The sequence below is a fragment of the Haliotis asinina genome, chromosome 14 (assembly GCF_037392515.1).
Source record: "Haliotis asinina isolate JCU_RB_2024 chromosome 14, JCU_Hal_asi_v2, whole genome shotgun sequence".
Lineage (NCBI taxonomy): Eukaryota > Metazoa > Mollusca > Gastropoda > Lepetellida > Haliotidae > Haliotis > Haliotis asinina.
This window is the reverse complement of record NC_090293.1, coordinates 26,645,547-26,669,480: the sequence shown is the minus strand read 5'-3', so window position 1 is coordinate 26,669,480 and position 23,934 is coordinate 26,645,547. Positions and strand designations below refer to the sequence as shown.

At 38.6% G+C, this 23,934-nt stretch overlaps 2 protein-coding genes across 2 annotated transcripts in view; one reads left to right on the top strand and one right to left on the bottom strand.

Moving 5' to 3' along the window:
• The window catches only part of LOC137261141 (protein YIPF3-like), a 291,821-nt gene that overhangs the window by 243,267 nt on the left and 24,620 nt on the right, over positions 1-23,934 (top strand). The gene's annotated exons all lie outside the window — the stretch shown is intronic.
• Positions 4,807-22,817, bottom strand: LOC137261787 (E3 ubiquitin-protein ligase rfwd3.S-like). The gene is made up of 16 exons (XM_067799571.1): positions 22,698-22,817; positions 21,709-21,754; positions 18,580-18,699; positions 16,277-16,396; positions 14,525-14,968; positions 13,801-13,886; positions 13,081-13,183; positions 12,470-12,648; positions 11,687-11,807; positions 11,259-11,360; positions 10,587-10,750; positions 9,979-10,182; positions 9,019-9,113; positions 7,807-7,898; positions 6,146-6,334; positions 4,807-5,447 (listed from the first exon to the last, which is right to left on the bottom strand). The coding sequence occupies exons 3-16, from the start codon at positions 18,679-18,681 to the stop codon at positions 5,298-5,300; spliced, it is 2,151 nt and encodes a 716-aa protein (XP_067655672.1). The 5' UTR covers positions 18,682-18,699; positions 21,709-21,754; positions 22,698-22,817; the 3' UTR covers positions 4,807-5,297.

The following is a 23,934-nucleotide window of genomic DNA, read 5'->3' as shown; positions in this document are numbered from 1 at the left end:
TTACTCCATGTACAATGTAGTTTATTTCTGAAATGATTCAACATTTGTATGTAAAAACGGCCCGTGGTTGATGTCAAAGCAACTGGAATGCCAAAACGTGTCCCTGGCTGGTATCAGAGCAACTCGAATGCCACAACAGGTCCCTGGCTGGTATCAGAGTAAGTGGTATGCCACAAGGGGCAACTGGGTTTGGGATTTTTTTAGATGACCTCCAATTCGAAAAGCTTCACAGTACAATAAATGGTGATTTATTGTATTGTAAATCATTCCGACCCAAGGGTCATCACAACAAAAAGTAATTGAAGAAATTAATCTTTAATCCTTGCACAGACAATATGGCCTGAGGTTTAAACATGATAGAATCACAAAGTTCTGTAGCTCATTGAGGAAACATAAGTTTGATATATCAAAATACCAGTCTGCTGCTGCTAACTATAATCATGCAGGGATGCACCTTGAGGTTCAGTTCCTAAATTTGCCAGAATCTTAAAGTGTTTTTGTTTCTTGTTTTATGACGCATTCAGCAATATTCCAGCCATATGGCAGCAGTTTGTAAATAACTGCATCTGACCCAGAGAATTAAGTGATCAACATCAGCAGCATCAATTTACACAATCCGGATATGATGACGTGCCAGCCAAGTCAGCAAGCCTGACCACCTGATACCCTTAAGCACCTCTTACAAGCATGGGTTACTAACGACCCATTATAACCCAGATCTTCATGGTAATCAAGTTTCTACCAGCACAGGTTGAGTCACCAGAATCACCAAGGGATTGAACTGAGGTGACAAATATAATAAACAAGATTGTGGTAGTGCCAAGCCTACCTGCATGGTATCAAGGATATTTCCAGAAAAAAAACAAACAGTGTAGGACTTGACAAATGTTGGGAAAAATAGAAACATAAGAACAATATGCAGTGATTGTAACAATTATATTTACAGTTCAATTGTACATTCATACAACTCTATCACATATATTTACACCAAGAATTCTTACATATCACAATTTAAAAGTTCTCTATGAAGCTAAATTACCAATGAAAGGAAGGCATGTCATTTCAGTTCTGCCTCTATCACTGATATGTTTGCTCATGCTCAAAATATTGAAGCCATTTAGGAACATTTGTCCTTTTGAGTAACTTTCAACTTTATATCTTGACATTTCAAGATTATTAAGTTGAAATTTCACCCCAATAACCCTAAAAGATTTTGGTAAGTGAACAAAACCAGAGCCAAGACAATGACAATACTTTGATACACCTTCAGGGATTGGGAAAGAGAACTTTGACAATGGACCATTTTCAGCATTATTAGCCATTTTCTGAATTTAGAATGGGCCATTGCCCTTGTGTCAATAGTAAACGTCAGAATTTTAATTGGCCATTTTTCATTCTAATGTGCAAAATGGCCCATGGGCCCTGCCTTTCCTAATTCCTGCACCTTGGATACCTTGTGGATCAGAGCCATGGTCTCAGCCAACAGATCTCCACCATTGAACACCGATCAGACTGTTCTCAAGCACACCCAATGAGCGATAATTAATGGGCATGTACAATAAAGTAGTCAGTCAGCTTCTGAAAGCCTTTTCCTCAACCGGTATTTGTAGATATTTTCATGCCACCTAGGACACAACTTTGCACAGGCAACTGACATCTCACAAATATTACCCACACCTAGACCATATCTGTCCATTCTTAATATGAACCATTAAACCCTTCATCACAAACTGATCATTATGACCTGTATCTTGGACAGTCCAGGCAGTTAAAATTTCCAATTCCCATGAAGGTATGATTGTTCCGGGACACTAGTGAGAGACTCAGAAACCCAAAACAAGTTACCATGGCCTGCATGCTTGAAACATTCTAACATCGGAAAAATAATCTCAGATTTAAGATTGTTGTAGACCTAACATCACTTTTTGCATGTGGGCCCAGATATTGATCCTAAAAGGCAAGAAGCATGAATTTCATGCATGCTAGGTGTCAGCATTCAGATGCATCAACTAACATACTTATACAAATAACATACATGCTTGGAAAGATACGCGAGTTAAGAAAATCATTCATATTTTTCAATGTTAGACAAGCTGATGGAGTAGAATGACAATGCCTGGAAATATCCAAGACAAACCGCCATATTATAACCCATACCTCATAATGAGGCATATTTGCCCAAACCTAATCTTAACGTTTTTAGTGAATGTGTTTTACATGTTAAAAAATGTAAAATAATGTTTAGCCAATGGCTATTCAAATATTACCATTCACATTTCTGGGAGTCAATGAGAATTTGAAGAACAGTAATTAATCTGCAACCTACAGCCATTTAATGACATTGTACACAAATAGTAAACCAAAAGCCAAACTTGGGTTTTACTGTCTGCACTCACTGACACATCCTCGATATCTTCAGAGTATATGTTCCAATAAATCTCCACTATATCCTGCATCCATCTATGGCTCGTCCTGATAATTTTAAAACCTCCCTTTGCTGGTTCTGCATTTTCATATTAGCCAGTCACTGACATCGAGTATGTGTAAAGCAGTGAAGTGGCATCAGCTGGCCATTTCAGCTGATTCCTCTGGTAGCATCTGGAACTGCTTATTTGTGACGTAATTCTAACTTTACATCACAATATGATTTGAATGATGTTACCAATGCAGATGATGCAACGTGACTGTGATATTTGTAAGTGTCAATACCCAGTAAATAATATTGCGATTTCCGGGAACTGAATGTAATTCGATCATGTTTTTCAAATCAGATTAAAGAACACAGTGACTTTTGGTCTACAACTGGTATTTGATAGCAATAAAAATTATAATAATGTGATGGAATGGGGACTTGTCAGACAGGTGGTGCTAGAACAGATGTACCCTGAGGTTCGACTCCAAGACATTGAGGAACCTCACATACATCAATCACTCAGCTATGTTTCCCAACCCATTGATACTAGCAAGGGCTGCCTTGATCGTGCCACTGCACACAGCAGATTGTAAATGGGCAATTCAGTTGCCAAAATGATATGTTGTCCCTATCAAGAAAAACACTGTCACCTTACATAGACTCATGTTGATAAAACTACAGGGGACCACAACTGACAAGTCTGACTTCAGGAATGCTGTTTCTAAGTAGAAGACCAAGGAGAAAAGAATTTTCAAGCATGTTAATTAAAGATTTAGGAGTACCTCTGTGAAGATATTTAACAGATCTAAGTTTGCAGAAAATACAAGTATTTACTTAAATATCTCTCAAAATAATAAATATCAGCATAACCACACTTCTATAGTTTATGTACTCCATAGTACACTTAATATGCACATTGTGCACTTAATAGTATGTGCACACTAATATAGGTGTTTGGTGCAGAAATTGGAAGGTAGTGAATCAACTGGCTCAAAACAGCAAATCCTAGATGCAACACTGAGGCTACCCCACTGCCATCTGTGATTTTGAATAAACATATTCTTAAAAAAAAGTAGGGGGATAATGAACTTTCAAATTGGATAGGAAGTGTAAACATTAACAAAAGTCTCAAAGGCAGACATCATATGAACGCACCACCATTTCCCTCCCACCATTACCACCCTTTAACACAATGCATGATATGCACGTGCACAGTGCAAGAGCTCCATACATGTGCATGGGGTGCCATGCTTGATTTTAATGTTTTTTTCATGAGGGTCCAGAAATCACTTAGAACATTAATTTTGACACTCACCTTGCATCATCAGTGTTTGTTTCTAGTCATTTGTTTTACAATGAAAATCACATACATGCAAATTGCATGCCATACACCGACCATCTTTCAAAAGCGGCTACATTCCAAATAACTATGGTTGTAAGGAAGTGCAAATGGTGATGCACTCTCAAAACATTCAATGACATCATATCAACATTGACTGACTCCAATTAATCTCCTATTTTTAATCGTAAACAAAAAAAATGAAGATCCCCTACTTTTTTTTAAAGAGTATACATACCTGATTTTAGAAGTGTTAGAACAGTTAGTGTTCGTTTGTGTTATTGTCCTAGAATGCTTCATTCACAATTGTGACTGTGGTGGTGTGAGAGTGTAATTTCTGATGGTTTGTGAACGAGTGAGGGAGTTTAGTTTTAAGCCGCTTTTAGCAATATTCAAGCAATATCACGACACCAGAAATGGGCTCTACTCATTGTTACCATGAGGGCAACCGAAACAAGGTCTTGGTGTTCCGAGAGAATGCTTTAATATTTTGACTGCCTCTCATGAGTATACTTTTACTTGTAGTATCAGTTGTAGTCGAGTTTGCCACTATATGAGTTATCTCGTAGTTACAGCAGCAGAACTTTACAAGTTTCACATGTTTGCAAAATAGGCACAAGAAACAAACGTCTCTAGGTGTTCTTTCTTACGGCCAGGAGATGATTGCTTCTTGTGCCTGTTTGCCATCATGTGAAACCTGTTTTAAAATACCACTGATGTAGCTATGAGATAACACACAGCCACAATTCGACCAGAATTGTTACCAAGAGTATACTCGTGTGGCAGTTACAGTTAATCAACGGTCTCTGGACAAGGCATGCCAGTGGTTCACACCAACACTGACAGGGTAATATCACATACATTCAGGCACTGCATCCCAGGGTCTGATTCAATGAATTTGTTAGCTTTTTATTCATTCCTTTTTGTAAAAAGTCCCTACTAATTTTATGGTTTCTCTAATGTGTAAATAACACAATTTCTACATCGTAAAATAGTGTTAAAATGACGATCATGCAGTTTGAAAATGTTCTGTAAAACATGTTTTTGGTTGAGATTTTGTTTTTTTTTGTTAAAAGAGTTTTATGTTGAGGCAAGCTTTCAGGAATCTACCCATAGTGAGTGAGTTTACTTTTACACCACTTTCAGCAATATTCCAGCAATATGGCAGCGGTTTGTAAATAATAAAGTCTGGACCCTACAATCCGGTGATCAACAGCATGAGCATCAATTTGAGCAATTGGGAACCAATGGCATGTGTCAAGCAAGACAGTTAACTTGACCACCCGATCCCATTAGTTGCCTCTTACTACAAGCATGGGTTACTGAAGGCCAATATTCTAACCTGGACCTTCCCAGGTCATCTACATACAGTAGCCATACAGTAGCTCTTAATAGTACAAATGCACAGCATTTCAGCTGACAACGTGAAACCATTAAAGGTACAGTTGTGTCTATCATTCATAAATCAACAGCTTGACAAATTTAAAATGCCCACAGATTGCAGTTGGCAATAATCTGAGTCTCTCCTTGTAAAGAGGCTTTTAGCTAGCACCACTTGTGAACTTTAAGCATCTTTTCAGTCAATGCCACCAAGAAGTGTTGACTGTTGACAGCAAAAGTTGTGAGGTCCACCACAAATGCACCTGTTGAAATCCTCTGACACTGCTGTCCACTACTGCAGTCCCATATATGTATCTGAAACAATATCATTGCCCTCTCCTTCATCCTTCATCCTCAATCACAGGCAAAAATATTCATTCAGAAGTTAGTTCTCAGCAAAGTTAGTTAAAATGATCTGAGGATATCTCATTGCTAGACAATTCGGAACACTCTTACAGTCAACCTTTGCAGTGCAGGATTTGAACACAAAAAGAATAAATAAAATAGCAGCACTTTTCTCTATATGTGGTTCTAATAAATTCATGTACAATCAAAAGTTTTGAATTTTGAAATTCACACAATCATGTGCCTGATGCGTCATGTAAACCATTATTTCATTACATGATCAAAGGGGAGACAACTCTTGCTATTTCAAAACAAAACTACTCATAATATAATGAATTAGTCACTTTACAAAATGTATGGCACAAATGAGATGCTCATTTCACTTGTTACATTTTAATATCATTACTTTGGATACTCATGGTTCTCTTCTTCTTTTTCTTCATATTTACTCAGACGGATTTTTTACAACTAAAATTCACCCAAAAATGTGACTGACGTGCTCATGGTAACCCTCCATTTTAGTGGACTCTGGTCAAAGGGGAGACAACTCTTGCAATTTTAATTCTCATGCCTAGGCCTATGGAAACTCACAACCCAGCAGAGCTGAGACATGAGCACAAATCAGATACTTGTATTTAACCTGATAGTATTCATCATAATCAACTCACAGCATTTGAAGTCTCATCTCCAGCACACACCAGCAGTTTGTTGGGATCACTTGGGTTTGGAACAAGAGCAGACCTGGACAACACAGACTGTGTCCTGCCTCCCTGGAAGGTGTGTACAACGTCACACGAGCATAGGTTGTCTGTGACAGCAGGATCTGTGCTGAGGTTACTGCATGACATCTCACACAACTGGGGGAGAGATGGAGAAATAATATTACCTGATTTGTAGGATACAGAACAACAGCCAGACAAAATACCTATCCAATGATTGACGTCAAAAGCACAATCATCAACACAATTAGGATCGTCAGTGAGTCTGAGCGAGTGTGTGTAGTTTTATGCCGCTTTTAGCTATATTCCAGCAATATCACAGAAGGGCTTCAATATGCATGGGTTTCAGTTATTATACAGTGATTGCGTTAGGTTTTGTACGAATGAGTGCAGAAATAAAATATGTAGTCCACATCTTTTGCGCCTGAAATTTTCAGTACAATTTGTCTACATATTGCGGTTTTAACATACTTTTTAAAATTATGTAGATCAGAATCTGTGAGTCCAAAACGGGCGGAAAATATTTTTTGCGTGGTTTTATTATTTTTTTTGCGTGAAAAATGCATGTTTCTGCATTAATGCGAACACTGTTTTACCCATAAATAATTATAATAGTGATGCTAATTTTTGCACCTAGAATTCAACGTGATGCTGCTCTCTGGCATTACATTATGACAAAATTATCCTTTCAATGCTGCTACTACATGCTAAGCACAGCCATACTGGTCCATACATCAGCTCCTCAGGTACCCATTATGAACAGCTGGTTGGAGCGAGTGCAATGTGGACAATGTGCCTAGCCTGGGGACATAACATAGTATGAGACCCAGGTGACAAATTTTGGTGTCTCCACCGGGAGAGAGAGGCCAGCATACTAACCACTACACCACTGTGCTCCACCCATGTGGGAAATCTGGGAACCTGGGTCAAGCAACCACTTTGACCTCTAGGCTACCCCACCACCACTCAATGAGCCTGACTACATGATCCTATTTATAATCTCTCATGATATGCATGGGTTGCTGAATGCCAGTTAGCCCCAGTTCTTCACAGGTTGGCTATTGCAGGTTAGATTGCTGACCAATAGTTGACACTTGCACTATTAGCTTGACTTATCAATCCTGACATGATCCTCTGAATGTATCCTGTCGGGAAAACTAAAGATCATCAGTCACAAAGTGTCAGGACTTTAAAATTCTTAGTCCATGAAAGTCAATGAACACTTTAAGAGACTTTAAGCCTACACGGTAACCCATGACATGACAGTGGTCTGCAAGGTCTGTGAAGCAATATCAATGTAGCAATATCTTCAAGAGATATCACACCCACACACTATCTCTTGAGGAATCCAAACATTTACTTTTTCAAACTTGACAAGCACATGTCTCAACCACAAGTGTACCACATTGTCTAATAGTTCAAGCATTAGCTCATCACGCTTGAGACCAGTGTTCAATTCCCCACATAGGCACAATGTACGAAGCCCATTTCTGGTGTCTCTCGCCATGATATTGTTGGAATATTGCAAAAAGCAGCGGAAAACTAAACTTACACACTGCTCAAACTTAACAAGTACATGCATCAAGTAAATACACTGTGTCACTACGTACCTGATGCCTGACCGTGGCGTGTTTAGCTGTAGGCCGGAAACTGGCAAGCAAATGACGGGTGTGGTTATCAAAACTTAAGCTTGTTAAACTACCTGGAAAGAAAAAATCATATGATAGTATAACAGTAAAAAGTTCATAATGGAACTGTTGCTGCAAAGGGCTGGTCTCCCATGACTAACATGTTGACCTAAAGAGTACCACATCGCTCATGGGGCAGTGGGGTAGCCTAGTAGCTAAAGCATTCACTCATGAAGACTCGAGTTTTATTCCCCTAAATGGGCACAATGGGTACAAATTTGTCTGCCAAATGCACACTATATATTAGATAAATCACCTTCAGAGAATACGGTTCTAATGAACTATAGGGAATGTGAGATCATTGTCCAGAGCAAAAGATGTTAGTCCAAAGTCTCTAGTTTGCAAGGGACAGAGAGTCGAGAGTTATAAGTATTACCCAATGACATTTCAATAAAGAAACTGGAAGAACCCATGAAATGTCAAGAAGAAAATCTTACTAAAGGCAACCTGGTTTTTTTTCCTCCCATGTGTCTCTGGCCATTGCAATACATCATTTAAAAACACGAAGAATGAACAAAAATATGAGCACTTTTGATTTTTTGTGGTTCTGTTCATTCATCATGTTCACATGAATTGATGTTTCTAAAATTCACACAATAACATGATGTATGTGCTGGTAGCCTTCCACGTTGATGGCCTCAAGGGGAAACAACTCTTACAATCTTAACTTGAAGGCCTACAGTCAAAAGGGAGGCAACTCTTGTTATCATGACATTTATGACTGTAACTATAAAATCTTCAGTACAAATCAATAGATGCTCTAATATTAACCAATGGAACACTAACATAACTTCAACTCACCAATAAGCATTAAAAACCTGTGATGAGTGAGTAATCATTACTCCACACAACATCTGAGCGAGTGTTTTGAGTTTAGACATATGCTGGACAACACAATATTCCAGCTGTATGGCAACAGTTTGAAAAATTATTGAGTCTGATCAGACAGTCTAGTGATCAGCACCATGAGTATTGATCCCCTTAGTCATTTCTTACGATAAGCATGGGTAACTGAAGATCAACTCTAAGGTGGATCTTCATGGGTAACCACACGTTATCTGCAATGATGCAGCTGTTCTGAGTGATGACATGTTTCCACCTACCTGTAAACTGTAAACAGTAAACTGCACCTACCTTCCAGAGGCAGGAAGTTTAACCTGGGCTGTTCTGTTCCCTTGTTCTCAAAGAAACTTGTTCTGTCCAGCTGACCCACAACCAGACCTCCTGGTCTGGAAACAATCAAGTTCTACAGTTAAACAACAAACCAGCACACACCTGGAGCTATGTTTTTTTCAGTCCTAGATTCTCTAAACTATGGATGGCTAAATGGCTAAAAGAGCTTTGATGAAGTTCATTATTCAGACACATCTGCTGTTTAGTAATCTACATGAACTCATAGACTTACATAGCATCTATTATGTATTAGTGTAACTATCTGGTGCACTGTTCTTCAGATCGCAAAAACCTTGACTACCATAAGACACTAAATGGTATGTGTATTTATTGTTTTATGTTTGGTTTGCCTCTTACAAGCATAGGTTCCTGAAACCCACTTCTAACACCAGTCATAAGAATATCTAAGGTACATAATGTAATAATATCTCAAACTTATACTGTGAGAAGGGAAAAGATGTGTACAGAGTACGAGTTAAGTTGCGATGATCAATCATTAAGTTCCAAATCTTCCCATTTCTTTCGGAGACTGCTTTCTTGAGGATATTACTAAGTTCTTCATCAGCAGAAACATTTAAAAAAACATCAGTATTAAATAATATTCTGATGTATCAAACACCATGGAAACCTTTAATTCTGAAAAACATTCATACTGGACAGACTTATTTTCATAAGCCTGAATCATCATAATCATATAAGGACAGAGCCACATCTAGTCCAGAGTGACACTTACTGTAACTGTAAAAAAACGCATACATACATTATCATCTTTATAAAAAAAACAAACTCAACTATCATAGCTAGTGGTTAATAGCATGAACACCAATAACATGACAGCCACTGAATGACAGCCATCACCTGCGTTGCTATGTAATACCCAAATGGCCTGTTGGTCAGGTGTCCAGTTTAAACAGATTTTACCTGAATATTGCCGTGTGGTCCCGAGGAATGTACTGCATGGCTACGACTGGTGACTTGCTGCCCCCAGTGTTCAGCTGCTGCACGTGGGTTTGTGTGTTGCGGACGTCATACTCCAGCACAGAGCCGTTCATCAGGCCTGTGTAGAAGTAGTTGGGGTCATCAATGTTCCACACGCAGCTCCACACTGGTACAGGGGTCTGGTAGCTGTGGGCACAGATGTAGTTGTCGGGTGGATTGAGTGTGACATGTCTGGGTGTGAGATCATATGGAAGTAAGTCTAGATCTGACATTCCAGTGATTGATATCATTAGCACTGCTCTTGGAACCAATGTTATCTTCAAGCAATTCAGACAGAGCTCCCAATCTCACCTATTAAGACACACATTGTTGTAGAAGATCAGTTCTGATCCTATGTGCAAATCAACAAAGTGCTCTTAATGTTACGACATATAGTAACTCAAAACTCTATGAAAGCCTCAAAGATCTAGTGTTGAGAACATTTTGTGGATGGATTCCTGATCTTCAAAAATAATGTCTGGAAGTATCATCAGACTGTCACAATACCGTCCTCACTATTTACCACCATATCCAGCTCTTGAATTACATACGTTTGTACAACGTTGTTGCTCATGACGCTGGTCATCTTGGCAGTCTTGTCCAGACCGCAGCTCAGCAGAATCCCGTTGTCGAATGTGGGATGGAAGCAGATGTCCCGGATTGCCTTACTGTGGATGGTCATGTATTGGGACGTCTTGAAGTCCATCGCACTCAACTGCAGAAAGAGCAACAGAGATTAAAACATACAAGGATTACATGACTTGACAGTTGAAGGTGCAGAGATATCCTGTCTGTAGGTGGAAGGGAGATAACTCAAGTCAAAAGAAAACATACACCATCTTGAAATGTGGCCAAAGTTGAGTACAGATAGAAGTGTCTCATAAAAACTCTTTACATTATTTTGGCTATGGAGTCTTACCTATGAGCCTATTTCTTGATATTGATTAGGTCAATACAACACATATGTTACCAAATTTAACATGCTAAAATATTTACTCGTTCAATATTGCAAGGTAGACCCTCTCTTATAGGGATGTCCAGTGTTTCAGTTTTTTCAATCAGTTAAAACACCATCAGTTAACACACCAATCAATTAACACACCAATCTTTCCCTGCATAATCGTGATGATACCAAATCTAACTCAAATCTTCACAGATTCCCATTAGTTTGAAACCATGTACCAGTTCGATAAAAGAACACATTACTTGATACAACAGCTCACCTTTTTTATTCCAAACCCAGGAAAGAGAGAGCTTGAGGAGGGCTGTGACACAATGAGAGCACCCAAAGATGAGCTGTATGCCAACACTCGACACTGGCCAGCCTGGAATAGAGGAAACATAGTATAAAATGAACATCTTTTAATATATGTATGCAATTTGAAAAGGGAAGTTTGGATAATTAAACAGCACTGTCATACCCTTACGTTTTTCAAACATCTTAACCATGAGGTTACTCCAGTGTCCAGAATGAATGAGTAAGTGAGTTTAACACATTCCTGAATAGCATAGATCCTGTTAGAACACATTATTTCATCTTGATGTGGGCTGAAGTGATATGCCTTTGTTGACAGGGCCACACCGAGCCTAATCACCTGTTCATTCAGTAGTCACTTACAACCAGTGCAGGACACCAACATGTTTGCCATACCTCCCATATCTTCACTGTTCTGTCCATGACGAACCTCTTCCCTGACATGTTGGCAGTCAACTGTGAAGCGCCATCTGGAGTCAGGCTCTGTGAGAGATGCTGACCACTGTTCATTTGAGACCTTGATTCAAGAAAATGATTTACACCATATTTTATACTTTATCTACAATGGTTACAAAAAGCAGATGTCTAAGATACTTTTCAGCAATATATAGCTTACAATAGTTCAAAACTATGCAGTGACTAACAAATGACTGATTTTATATTTTAATGGTATTAATTAAGTCTGGTGAACTGTGTTTTCAGTGAAATGTTCTTAGCCAACAGAATGCATCCATCAAACCAGTGGTGGATGTCATGAGCACTGGCTCAAACTGATAGATACTAGTGGCACACAATTTTCTACATCTGGTAACTAATCATTCCTATAATAATGTGTCACCTGGCTATCCCAGAACAATTAAAAAAAATCAGCCATTGCTACATACATTTCATCATGTTTCATACTCAAGTTGCTAGAGATGAGCGAACTTCAGCTTGTGTTTAAAGCGATTACAGTCACAGAAGTCAGGAGGGTGCTTACCTCAACTGCTGGAGCTGTGTATTTGAGTTGTATTCAGCTCTTGTCTGAAGCGATTATGCTCCTCAATACAGAGCTGATACTGAATATGGGAGCGTGCTTACCTCAACTGCTGGAGCTGTGTTCGAGTTGTATTCAGCTCTTGTCTGAAGCGATTATGCTCCTCAATACAGTGCTGATACTGAATATGGGAGCCTGCTTACCTCAACTGCTGGAGCTGTGTTCGAGTTGTATTCAGCTCTTGTCTGAAGCGATTACACTCCTCTATACACAACTGATACTGAAGACGGGAATGAGCGGCTTCTAGCTCAGCCTTCCGTCGATGTTCTTTTTCCTTTTCCAGTTCAGCAAGTGCCCGATCTCTCTCTGTAGTATCCACTGCCTGAAGTAACACAATGAATAATCAGTGTGAATCTATGAAGACGTCAAGTACTTGACCTGTTCTGTAGAAGGATCCACCATGATGATCTTAACTTATATTCACTTACAACAGTCTTAGTGATAGAATGATTTGTAGAAGGGTTACTTCAAATATATCTGAGGTAGCAGATCATTCATAATGTATGGCTGGAGATGGGGGTGTTGGTGATGATTGATGATGATTTTGACGGATAAGCATATACAATATGTATGAAACCCTCCAATTTATGTACAAAGCATGTACATAATTGCTGACCCACCACATCAAAAATATGTACAAAATTGACACCTCCCCTGAACACAATGGGTGACCTAAAAATAATCATCAAACCCTCTAACCAAACATTATGTACAGTCTCTACCATCATGGAAAATAAACAGTAACCACGGTAACCTTGATAGACTTTGTGTAGAGGACCCGGATGTCCTGTCTCTTTGCCTTGGCATTGCAGTGTGGACATTTCCCACCCTGACCCTTCAGCCACTTGTCGATACAGCTGTCAACAAACAGTCAAACAATCTTGTTTGATTTCATATGAGACCAATGAATTTCTCACACAAAATCTAATAACTGCAACACAACCAAATTTTACACTTTCACATGAAATTGACAGACCAACTCTGATAATTTGTCTCATAATTTTGGACACCTGAAGAAAAGAGTTGTTAACAAACGATCATAATTTTGCCATTTTTTGGGTGTGTTTTGATGTGAGGGCACAACTTGCTGGTGTTAAAGCTGCAGGTGTGAAATTGAAATTCCACTGAACACACTTGTTGATTACCTGATATAAATATTGACAAGTTTGGCAGAGTAAGAACCAGTGGAAACACAAGGGATTTTTTTGACTAATGACAATGTAACGTGATTGTCCAATGTATCTGTATGTAACCTGAAGACATATCTTCACTAATTGTGCAGTGTTTGGTTTTACAGTAAGCTTAGTTACATGCACTGTCAACTCAGCTCTATACACAGTTCATCTCAGGTTTCTGTTAGTAAAACAAATGTAATGCGTCACACAAAAATAGTGCACTAAGTGAGTGAGGGGATTTTGCCGCTTTTAGCAATATTTCAGCAATATCACGACTCGATAAGACTTGAACTACAAACCTTTGTCCAAAGAGATGGCCACATCGGAGAGACGCCAGTCTGTGGCTCCCTGATGTTGTCCAGGGCTCAAAGCATATTGGACAGCACTGAAGGAAAGAGTGGTGATTGTTTGTTACATTCCAATAACTTCTAATGCATTGCTGTATCAGAGTGCTGCTTGCACCAAGATAATAAATATCCATCAACCAAATTTGCTAAAGACAGAAATTTATGGATGCCAACTTGTGTATTTACCTGATGAAAAAGTAAGAAGTGTACTGAATGGTGAGTCAAAGTTTAGTTTTATGCTGCTTTTAACACTATTCTGGCAATATCACAACTAGGGACACCAGAAATGGGCTTCAAACATTGTACCCATGTGAGGAATCAACCCTTCTTTGGTGCCTTAACGCCTTAACCACTAAGCTACCCAAATGATCCAGTACTGAGAGTTGACATCACAGTATGAAGTATTACATGATCAAGAAACCTGTCTTTAAAATTTCATGGATTTTCTAGAGTTTAATTTGGACCAGACAAACTGTGGTTGACAGCATGAGCAGCAAGTACTAAACGAGCACTGTCATAGCAGTTGTATGAATTCATCAGAATTGTCTTGAATTTTTGACGGATTTTCTAGTGTTTAATCTGAACCACACGGCATGACTCAGTTGTGACTTTTGTTTGTGTTAGAACAAACGGGAGTCTGTTTAACATTTCTAACTGTCAAACATTATCTACTCACATCACTATCCTCATCTGATTCCACATTCGCTGGTGCTAATTTTTCTGGAGAGCTCCTTTTTTGACGCTTAGGTGATCGGAATTCTGCCAATGATGCATTTAGTAATGACTGTGTCCTTGCAGAACTTGCTGGAACAATAGTTCTCGGGTCATCTGATGGCGGTACTGGAGGATCAGTCAGAGTTATCTCCCCTCCATCAGCAGGTGGATGTGGTGTCCCTGCTTCCCTGGCAGTTCCAGGTGTTGGTGTTGGTGACTCCAAGGGCAGCTGAGGTAGTGCTGGATCACTTCCTGTTGGTTGCTGTGGCGATGCTTGGACTGGTAATGATGGATCCATTGCTGTTGTCTCCTGAGGTGATGCCTCAAGTTGAGGCAATGAAGGATCCATTGTTGTTGGCTGTTGTGGTGATGGTGGGGCGGAATTTTCCACGTCAACTTCATTACTCTTTTGGAGTACATGAAAACAGTTGTAATGAGGATAAAAGGGAAGGCAGGAGTATGTCAGTACATTCGTACATAGGATTTAGCACCCTCCTCCCCACCAAATGTAGGTACCATGAGACCCCAGAGTAGAAGTCAGCGATGTACAAATGTACGGGGTAGTTTAACAAGACTTTTGATGTTTGACATGGATGGCTTTGGTGAGTTTGTGTTTAGTGAAGTCCTTTTGGTTGTTGGCCAGGATGGTGATGTCAGTCCAGTTAATGAGGTGATTACTGGATGTGATCAGCAATGGTTAATATGCTGTCGGACTTTGTGACTGATATCTGGTGTTCTTTCACACAGGTGTTGATCGGTCGGGATGTTTGGCCCATACATCTCTGTCCACAATCACAGTTTATTTTGTAAATCCTGGCTAACAACCAAAAGGACTTCACCAAACTCACCTCCCCCACTGTCTACCCACTGGCTTCATCACCTCAGTCCCCACCCTACTGTGTTAATTACCTTGTTGTCTTTGCTAGCCTCATTATATATACTTTGCCACCACTGTATGTTACTTTCCTGCTTGACAACGGTGCAAGAATCTGTACCGAAACGTCACACTATCGTAATAAAGAAGTAGTTATACACAAGGTTTGTCAATCTTGTACTCCCCACTTAAACAAGATACCCTAACACATTCCTTCTTGCATAAGTTGTCTGGATAACTGAATATCTGGATTTCTGTTATCCAGGATTTGGTGCATAAACAGTAACAAGCACACATTTCATTTTTAAAACAACTGCGAAAACAGCATGGTCATTGTGATTTGCTAACAATACTGTTAGCACCTTGTCTTATCTGATCCTCTGCTTTCCAAGTGTCAATACTGCAATGGGTTGTTGTACATAGTGACATATATCAACTAACAACCTATTCATAAAACAAGGTGATGTCATATTTTGTGTGCATGAATGGGTGATGATTGAAAATGGTTTCAGTAACAAATCTTTCATCCCCTAGGGGGATTTCAGCATTTTCATTTGCTAAATCAATGAATAAAAAAGTCAGTGAGTATTCAAAACAAAATCGTTAATTAAAAGTATGATTTCCACCACTCTTCCCTTATGTCCATGAATCATGTTACGAGAGAGTACTTTTATCATGTTGAGTGTCACCTGGGATTTGAACCCACCTTGTCAGAACCCAGCACCTAATGGCAAACACACAAAGCCTGCTGTCTAACCCACTAAATTCACAGAGATTCAGTTTGTATCGATTTTTCCACTTCATTACAAATATATTACTGTTAAACACAAGATCTTTTACCTCTGATTCTGAGTCTTGTATAATGTCTTCTTCATCAGAATATACTACAAAGATGTCATCGCCAGAGTCCCCACTTGCTGAATCACTGATATCAACAACATCTGGTGACACTGCCACCTGCTGGAAAGAACAAGTATTGAAAATATTTAGGTAGTAAAGCGAAAGCGAGTTTGATAAAACTTGTATTTCAAGGAAGCGAGTCTAGTATTCTGTTTAATACTCTCCATCATATTTTGATAGAAACGGCGGCGAAATTGCCTACAATGTGATGACTCTCTGCTTTCCACGAGTCATGCAAGGTCTAGTACCATTGCTACAGCGGCATTAGCATTGTGATGTCATTACTGTGAACCATGATGACGGCATGCGTCTAGCGGTATTACACTAGTAAAATATTGCCGTACAAATATTATGCTGCACTGTCTTCCACGGGCGTGTAATACATAACAGTTCCAAAGTATAAACATTATACATGTATTACTGTAATATTAGTATCAATCAGTATGTATTACATGATTTTTGTGTGTGTTCCAGTATGACAGGAGAAACACAATACCTTGTCAGTATCTTTATCATTTAGTTCAGTAAATCCAAACTACAATTCACTAACAAAATGGCAGAAACATGGAAGTACTTTTTCTCATGTAGTTATCTCAATGTATCCATGGCTACAAAACGACAGTGACAAAGTAAAACAGAGTACTGATAATAATTTAAAACAAGAAGACATGTCATTAAGTGATTAACATCCACTGCAATGGCAAAACACTCTTCATGAATATGTCTGCAAGTTATGATTATGTCAAATGTTTTGGTGTGTATATAGCAAAGTAGGAGAGTATTGAAGGGTTTGTAAGTTCTGCTCCATAAAGGAGCAATGCCACGATCTTCAGTTGAAGCCAACCTTGTTGCCATGGAAACACACAAATATATTTCAATCAGAATTCCACAACTACCTCTAGATATGTGTATGTATGAAATTCGGTGAAAAAATAGTGAATGGTTCAAAGGTCCTGCTCTAGAAAAAAGCACTACCACCAATTTCAGTCAGTCAAAATTGATCCCATGGAAATGCCAAAAATATTTAATTCAGAATTTCAAATCTACCAAAAGGCACTATTGCTCTACCAGACCTATATATGTGCCAAGTTTGGTGAAATAACATTGAATGGTTTTACAGTTCTGCACTGGAAAAGAGCACTACCACAAATTTCAAAGTCAAACTTGTTGTCGTGGAAACGCCCAAACTATTTCATTCAGAATTTCAACGCTACCAAATTCCAAAACTACACCAAGAATCATCAGAAGATAACGTATCCCCATATATTTGAAATTACAAATCATCTGACAGTTACTTGATGTTTAAGACTAAGTTCAAATCATTTCCATGATAATGATGAAAAATGTATACATGTATGCCAAATATCTGTAAACAGCAAAAGGCACCACTTCAAGCTCTGCCTCACATATATGCCAAGTTCTGGTGAAAGATATCAAATGGTCTTTGAGTTGTTCACAGGAAACAAAGCCCATTCCTCCCTTTTGAAGTCTGAATGATTTCCATGGGAACCAAGAAAAATATAAGTGTTAAAAATCTGCAAATATCAAAAGGGTGGTGGTGGAGGGTGTGGGGGTGATGGTGGTGGTGGCAATACCTTCTTAGTATTATTGATATAATTACTGTTTCATATCATTCTGCCTTTGACTTTGTACTGACTTTCAACGTTCAACAGCCACTGTACAACCTTTGTACACATGGTCAATCATGGAATAAAATTGTTAACTATATCCAGTGTAGGAAAGATAGCCCCTCCATACGTCCAAGACTGGTGAATTTTGTGGAGGACGGATTATAAAGCATTCTAGTATATCCCCATGTTGGGTCAGTTTTAGCAAACCAATGACACAATTGGTAAGGATGCAGATTCAAACTACCACCCTGCTCTGGCTTTTCAGATCTTGATGAAAATGATGATAACCTGTTCAGTAATGCTGGAACTAGATGATTCCACTGGGAGAGATTTATAAGTCCAAGCTGTGTGTGTGCATATTAAATGATAGCTTGACATAAAAGAAACCAGTTTTAAGTCTTGAAAAGGTGTTCCATTTTTATTTGAAGACAGGCTAGAGTTTGGTAGGAGTGGTAAAACATTTGACCAGTGAGTCATTCTTTACTGTTTGTAGGTTGTTATAGGAGTCTGATTCTTGTTTAACTTATAGTTAGTTTCAAATCCGGAATCAACAGAACAGAATACTTCCCTACTGCAACTTGAATCAAATATAGATCATGACTGATGTCATACCTGTAGTCCAGGCAATACAACATTGGTGTCATCATCCAGGTCGTCATCAGCAACAACTACCTCTTCTTGGATTGCCTCCACACCAACATCACTGACTTCCATACCGTGCTAAAGATTGAACTGCAAACAGATCAAGATTCCATCTCACTTCTCTGCAGCAAGGTATGAAAATACTTGATAGTCTATACTGCTGGGGTGGAAATAACTTTAAACTTCCTATTGGACTCCAGCACAGTGGTAAAATCACTTGCATTGATAATTTTTCCACAATACCCACCAAATTTCTTGTTGATTTTTTAAATAAGCAACATAATTAACATTGAAAAAAGTACTGGACACCTATACTGTGTCATATACAAATCAGCTTGCCCAACAGAAGAAGAAATACAAAACTTAAAAAAAAACACCCTAGACTAGGAGTCAGTCAGAACTGTAACTAGACTCTCCAATCAGGGGACACCAAATAATTAATTCAAAGTCCTGATGATTCTGTCATGCCCCTTGCCTCTTTCAGTCTCTGAACCACACTATTTTCCCTTCAGTGTTTTCCTTGCTGCACTGATAAAGCCCTAGATAAAGCAAGCACCAACTTCCTCTGGTTCCTGAATCTGAATCTCCCATCTCACTGGGGCTCTTTTCAATACAGAATGAATTGTTGGTTTCTGTCAAAATTATACATTTTCTGGGAAAAAGCTTTCGTCTATTATGCTCCCCCTGATATGCAAATTTCTGATTTGTATGATTCCCTGTCTCAAATGCTAACATAAGACAAGTAATCATTTCTTGGGGTTTTTTTTCATGTGTATGCCTCTAAGTCTGAATTCTAAAGAATTATCAAGTGATCTTTGGAACCTGTGTGAAATCAGAAATCAATTTAGTTACATTTATTACCTATATCATTGAATTGTGTGGTTTTGATTAGCAATTTTTAGGATCAGAAGCAACGTAGTATTTGTTTTTTAATGTGTATTTTCACCTTACACTGCATCATATACAGGGGAACCCTGCACAGTAAAAACATCACATTTCATTCAACACTCAGAGTTGGCTTTTTCAGCATGAAATACATCATCAATTTGGCGATGTCTACTGACAACATTTCTCCTTGGACAATAAGCCCAGAGTCAACCAGTAATGTTTCACTTTATTTCAGCGCTCGACTGTTTGAGTTGAGTCAAAATAATGTTCTGGCTGTGTAAAAATAATTAATATAGTTATTCAAATATTAAAGCGATCATGCTTATCAAAAATCCAAACTGGGTGTCAGATTTGATTTTCGATCGATCAAACCAAATGGTTGCAGTCCTATTACAGGAGACATCAATGTATGGCACCAAGTTGCAAATGAATTGGTTACATCTGCGATTAAAATTTGAGAAATGCAACAGAATAACATGAAACACTACGGCTATAACAGTATATGCATAATTTATATAGGCATCTGCATTTTTCGTACTCAGAGATTTGTAATTGAATTAATATGATTTTTATTGAGTAAAATACGCAAACATGCACCTTATCTGGAGCTCTGTCATATTCTGGATAGACACATTTCATTAACTCCCAGATGACTAGTCCTGGGGCTGTTCCCTTGATGAAGACCTGCGGCTCCTTTCACGATGCAACCTTTATCAAAGTTAACCTTAACTCCCATTCTTTAACCTAACACTAAGGTTACTTTAGTGACTTGTGATCACCTGAGGTCTATGTGAAAGGAGTCCTAAGCAAGATAACAAACATTGTAGCTTTATCATGTTATTGTCTCTAGATATGATTAAACAGTCACTTTCTCCCTTCCAAGTCATTCCCTTTTTGAGGATAACTACAGGTGTGGTTAACAATAAAGTGTGCTTTTGTAGAGAACATGGTATAGAAATGAAGTTAATAAACCACTTCTTTTCAGGCATTTAAAAGTTGAGGCAGTATTGAAGGATTACAATAAATGGAGAACGACTTCTTTATTGCAGTGAGAGCGACATTTTGGAGAACCTACATCAAAATGTTGTTCTCACTGCAATAAAGAAGTTGTTCTTCCATATATTGTTATCCTTCCAAACCATAATCAGCTTATACAATTGCAGCTTCAAGGCTCTAGCCATGACAGCTATGTCAGACTGGAATTCTGCAAGCAGTTTTAGAAACACTACAACTTCATGCAAACTTTAAGCTCCATTGGCCGTGTAGTTTCAGAGGAGATATCGAAAATGTGAAAATTGATAGTGTATATGCTGAACCACAGGTAAACTGTAGCACAAATGGGTTGCACAGCATAAAGAAAATAACCAGTCTTCTTACATGTGAGCGAAGCGAGCAAAGGTTGGCAACATACTTTCCTCGCTTCGGTTTGAAAAATATTTTTCATGTCAAAATAAAACATTGCCACCATCAAAAGTATACACCCATTTCTTCACTGGGTTGTGCTCTCACATTTCCAACCTCATGTTGACCAATTACTCACATGAAATATGTTTTATTCAACATCGTTCTTCGCCTCCATTCGCCCTTCCAGCTTCCAGTCCAACGGAGTGAAGGAACAGGAGCGTATTATTCCATATGGAATACATACAGTTACCTCCCTGCATCAGTCACCCATTACGCCAGAAGTGTTTTTATGTAGAATAAATTTACGAAAATTCTAACAATAGCGAAGACAGACAAGACAAATAAACTCCAACAGGTTCACTATAAAATTAGGCAATATGGTACTTTTTAAAAATTTCTGCTTATTCTTGTTCCACCACTCCGTTCAGCTGGAAGCTGGCAGGGATAATGAAGGTGAAGAACGATCTGAATACCACGAGAGGTGCTTAAAGTGTTGAATAAAACATATTTCACATGAGTAGTTACAAAACGTGGGGTAAGAAATGTGAGAGCACAGCCAAGTGAGGAAATGGACGCGTACCTTGGATATTTTCTTTTGACATGAAATATATTTTTCAATTGGAAGCGGGGAAAGTACATTGCCAACCTTTGCTCGCTTCGCTCACATATAAGAAGACATGTCATATTCTCCATGCTGCGCAACCCTATTTGTGCTACAGTTTGCCTGTGGCTGAACATTACCTTACTCAACTTTCAATCATTTACATTACATTAGCATTATTGTGTGAACTCTTTGTAGATACTTACCTGATAATTGTTGCAAAACCATTGTGACACCTTGCCTTACATGAGTCTGAAAAGAAACCATACGAAAATAGACATGTTAACCTATGAAATACTCTCAGGGCAGAGATTATACAGGCACCAAGAGAAAAATGATTTTATTTAAAAGACAATATTGAAATTGAATTGAAGAAATGTTTACCAGCTCACCAATGATTAGATACAATAGAAAGGAGAACATACAGAGTGTGCTAATTTCTTAAATACACATACTGATATAGGTAAGAAGTAAGTCTGGATATTTATGTTGATTAAAGTGGTACTGGATATATATGTCTAGACCTCCATATGTATAGAGTTGATAGATGTCATTTGGCATTACAGCAGAAACACAGAAATTGGAAGAAAGTTTTCGTCTGTTTTAGACACAACACATACCAATTTTGATGATCAAGTGTAACACCAATAAAACGTTTCATTTCCGAATTTATTACCAAGTTTATTTCTGATTGTCTTAACTAAACGACATTATGTCAAACTATATGTAATCAGTTGAGTCAATTATCACTAGAACTGCCTGACCCTTAGTTTATCATGGAACATGGAACTGTGTTTACTGTTTTGAAAGATTAAAATGTGGACATTTGTAATGTTAATCAACTGAGATTGACACACAAGAAAGTGTGCCATCATGGGAAACCTTACGAACATTTGCCCATATATTAGGGTGCGATTGCGATTGTCATTGACACTGTTATTTCTAATCGAAGCAATGACATGACATCGGGAGAACGGTATCTACGCTATAAACCGTATAGATCGACACGATTTATCGTGAAACGGCACTTCTATTTCTAGTAGTGTTCGTTGCTCTCTTTGAAAAAACGCTGACTTCCATAAACACATACCGGACCCACCTCTGAAATGTCAGTTTTGGGTTTCAGAATATCTGCTGACAGTCTTGATAGAATAATGACATTTACTACTTTATCACAGATAACGACAAAACCTACACTCTTGTGTCAATAAGACCGTCAATTCTTCCTTTGGATCGTTGATAAACGTTTATGTTTTCGTAAATACAGGTAGCCTTTCAAAACTGCTTTGGCGCCATTCAAGGGACGTAACTCTTACATCCGGGAGATGCAGTATTCAACCGCTATAAATTAATTGGCAATGCATTCGACAGAACGACACTTAAAAAGACGTATGTTCGCGTAAAGGCTCCTAAACTTTTAAATTTCAAGACTACAGTCAATCAAAGATCACATGATGAATAAACTACTCGAGTTCGTGAGTATGGTTCCACACTGCCTCAGTAATGTTCCAGCTCAGAGGGGAGTGCCACAAAATTTATAGGCTTCTAAATTATTAACCATGAAGGTAATCGAACCTCGGGCTTCAGTGTGATTGGTGAACACTTGAACCACTGAACTATCTCATCGCCCACACTGTTCTGGAATGAATACTGCTTTAAAACATAAAGACTGCATCTAAAAAAATATTATAATTAAATGTTCACATGACTGTGTAAAAGAACAGTCAACCCATTTTGCCGTGTCAATTACCTTTCTTTAAACCTTGGGGCAATACTAAGCGAGGCAAAACTTGCTCCAGGTCAGTTTCTCGTCACTAATTACATAACATACTGCCAGCAGCCTACTGTTCAGAGTGAACCGGGATTTGAAGCCACGGCCCGCTCCTCTAAGATTGGTGTTACATCATTTGTATGTGTGTATTTAAAATCTAAAAACTGAAAAGCATTGTTCTCCCTTACATTTCCAGTTAGAAAATGAAAAGAAGACTTTTTTTCCGGTGGCCTTTTTGACCGAGGACGTTTTTACCAAACGCCGTTGTTTCACTCCACAATCACCAATAAAAATAATTGCGTTATACCAGGCGATTAAGTGATTGACGTTGTGAGCATCGACCTCCGTAAGTGGGATTCGATGACATATCTGCCAAACCAGTTAGCCTGACAACCCGATCCCGTTAGCCACCACCTACACTTATGGGATGATTCACAACAGGTCTTCAGTGGTTCCCTAACCTAGGAGTTTTACTAGGACTGGCTAGCCTGTCATACAGACCCTGAGGTAATTATATGCAAGAAAGCGCACGCAAGTCTTGAAAATGTGCCAAGTTTAGATTTCCACAGCTTCTGTGTCTGTAAAAATGAGGAAAGTCTAAGGGCCCCTTTTCATTTTGTTTTATTTTTTTAACTATGAACTTCCTTTCTTTAAAATATGC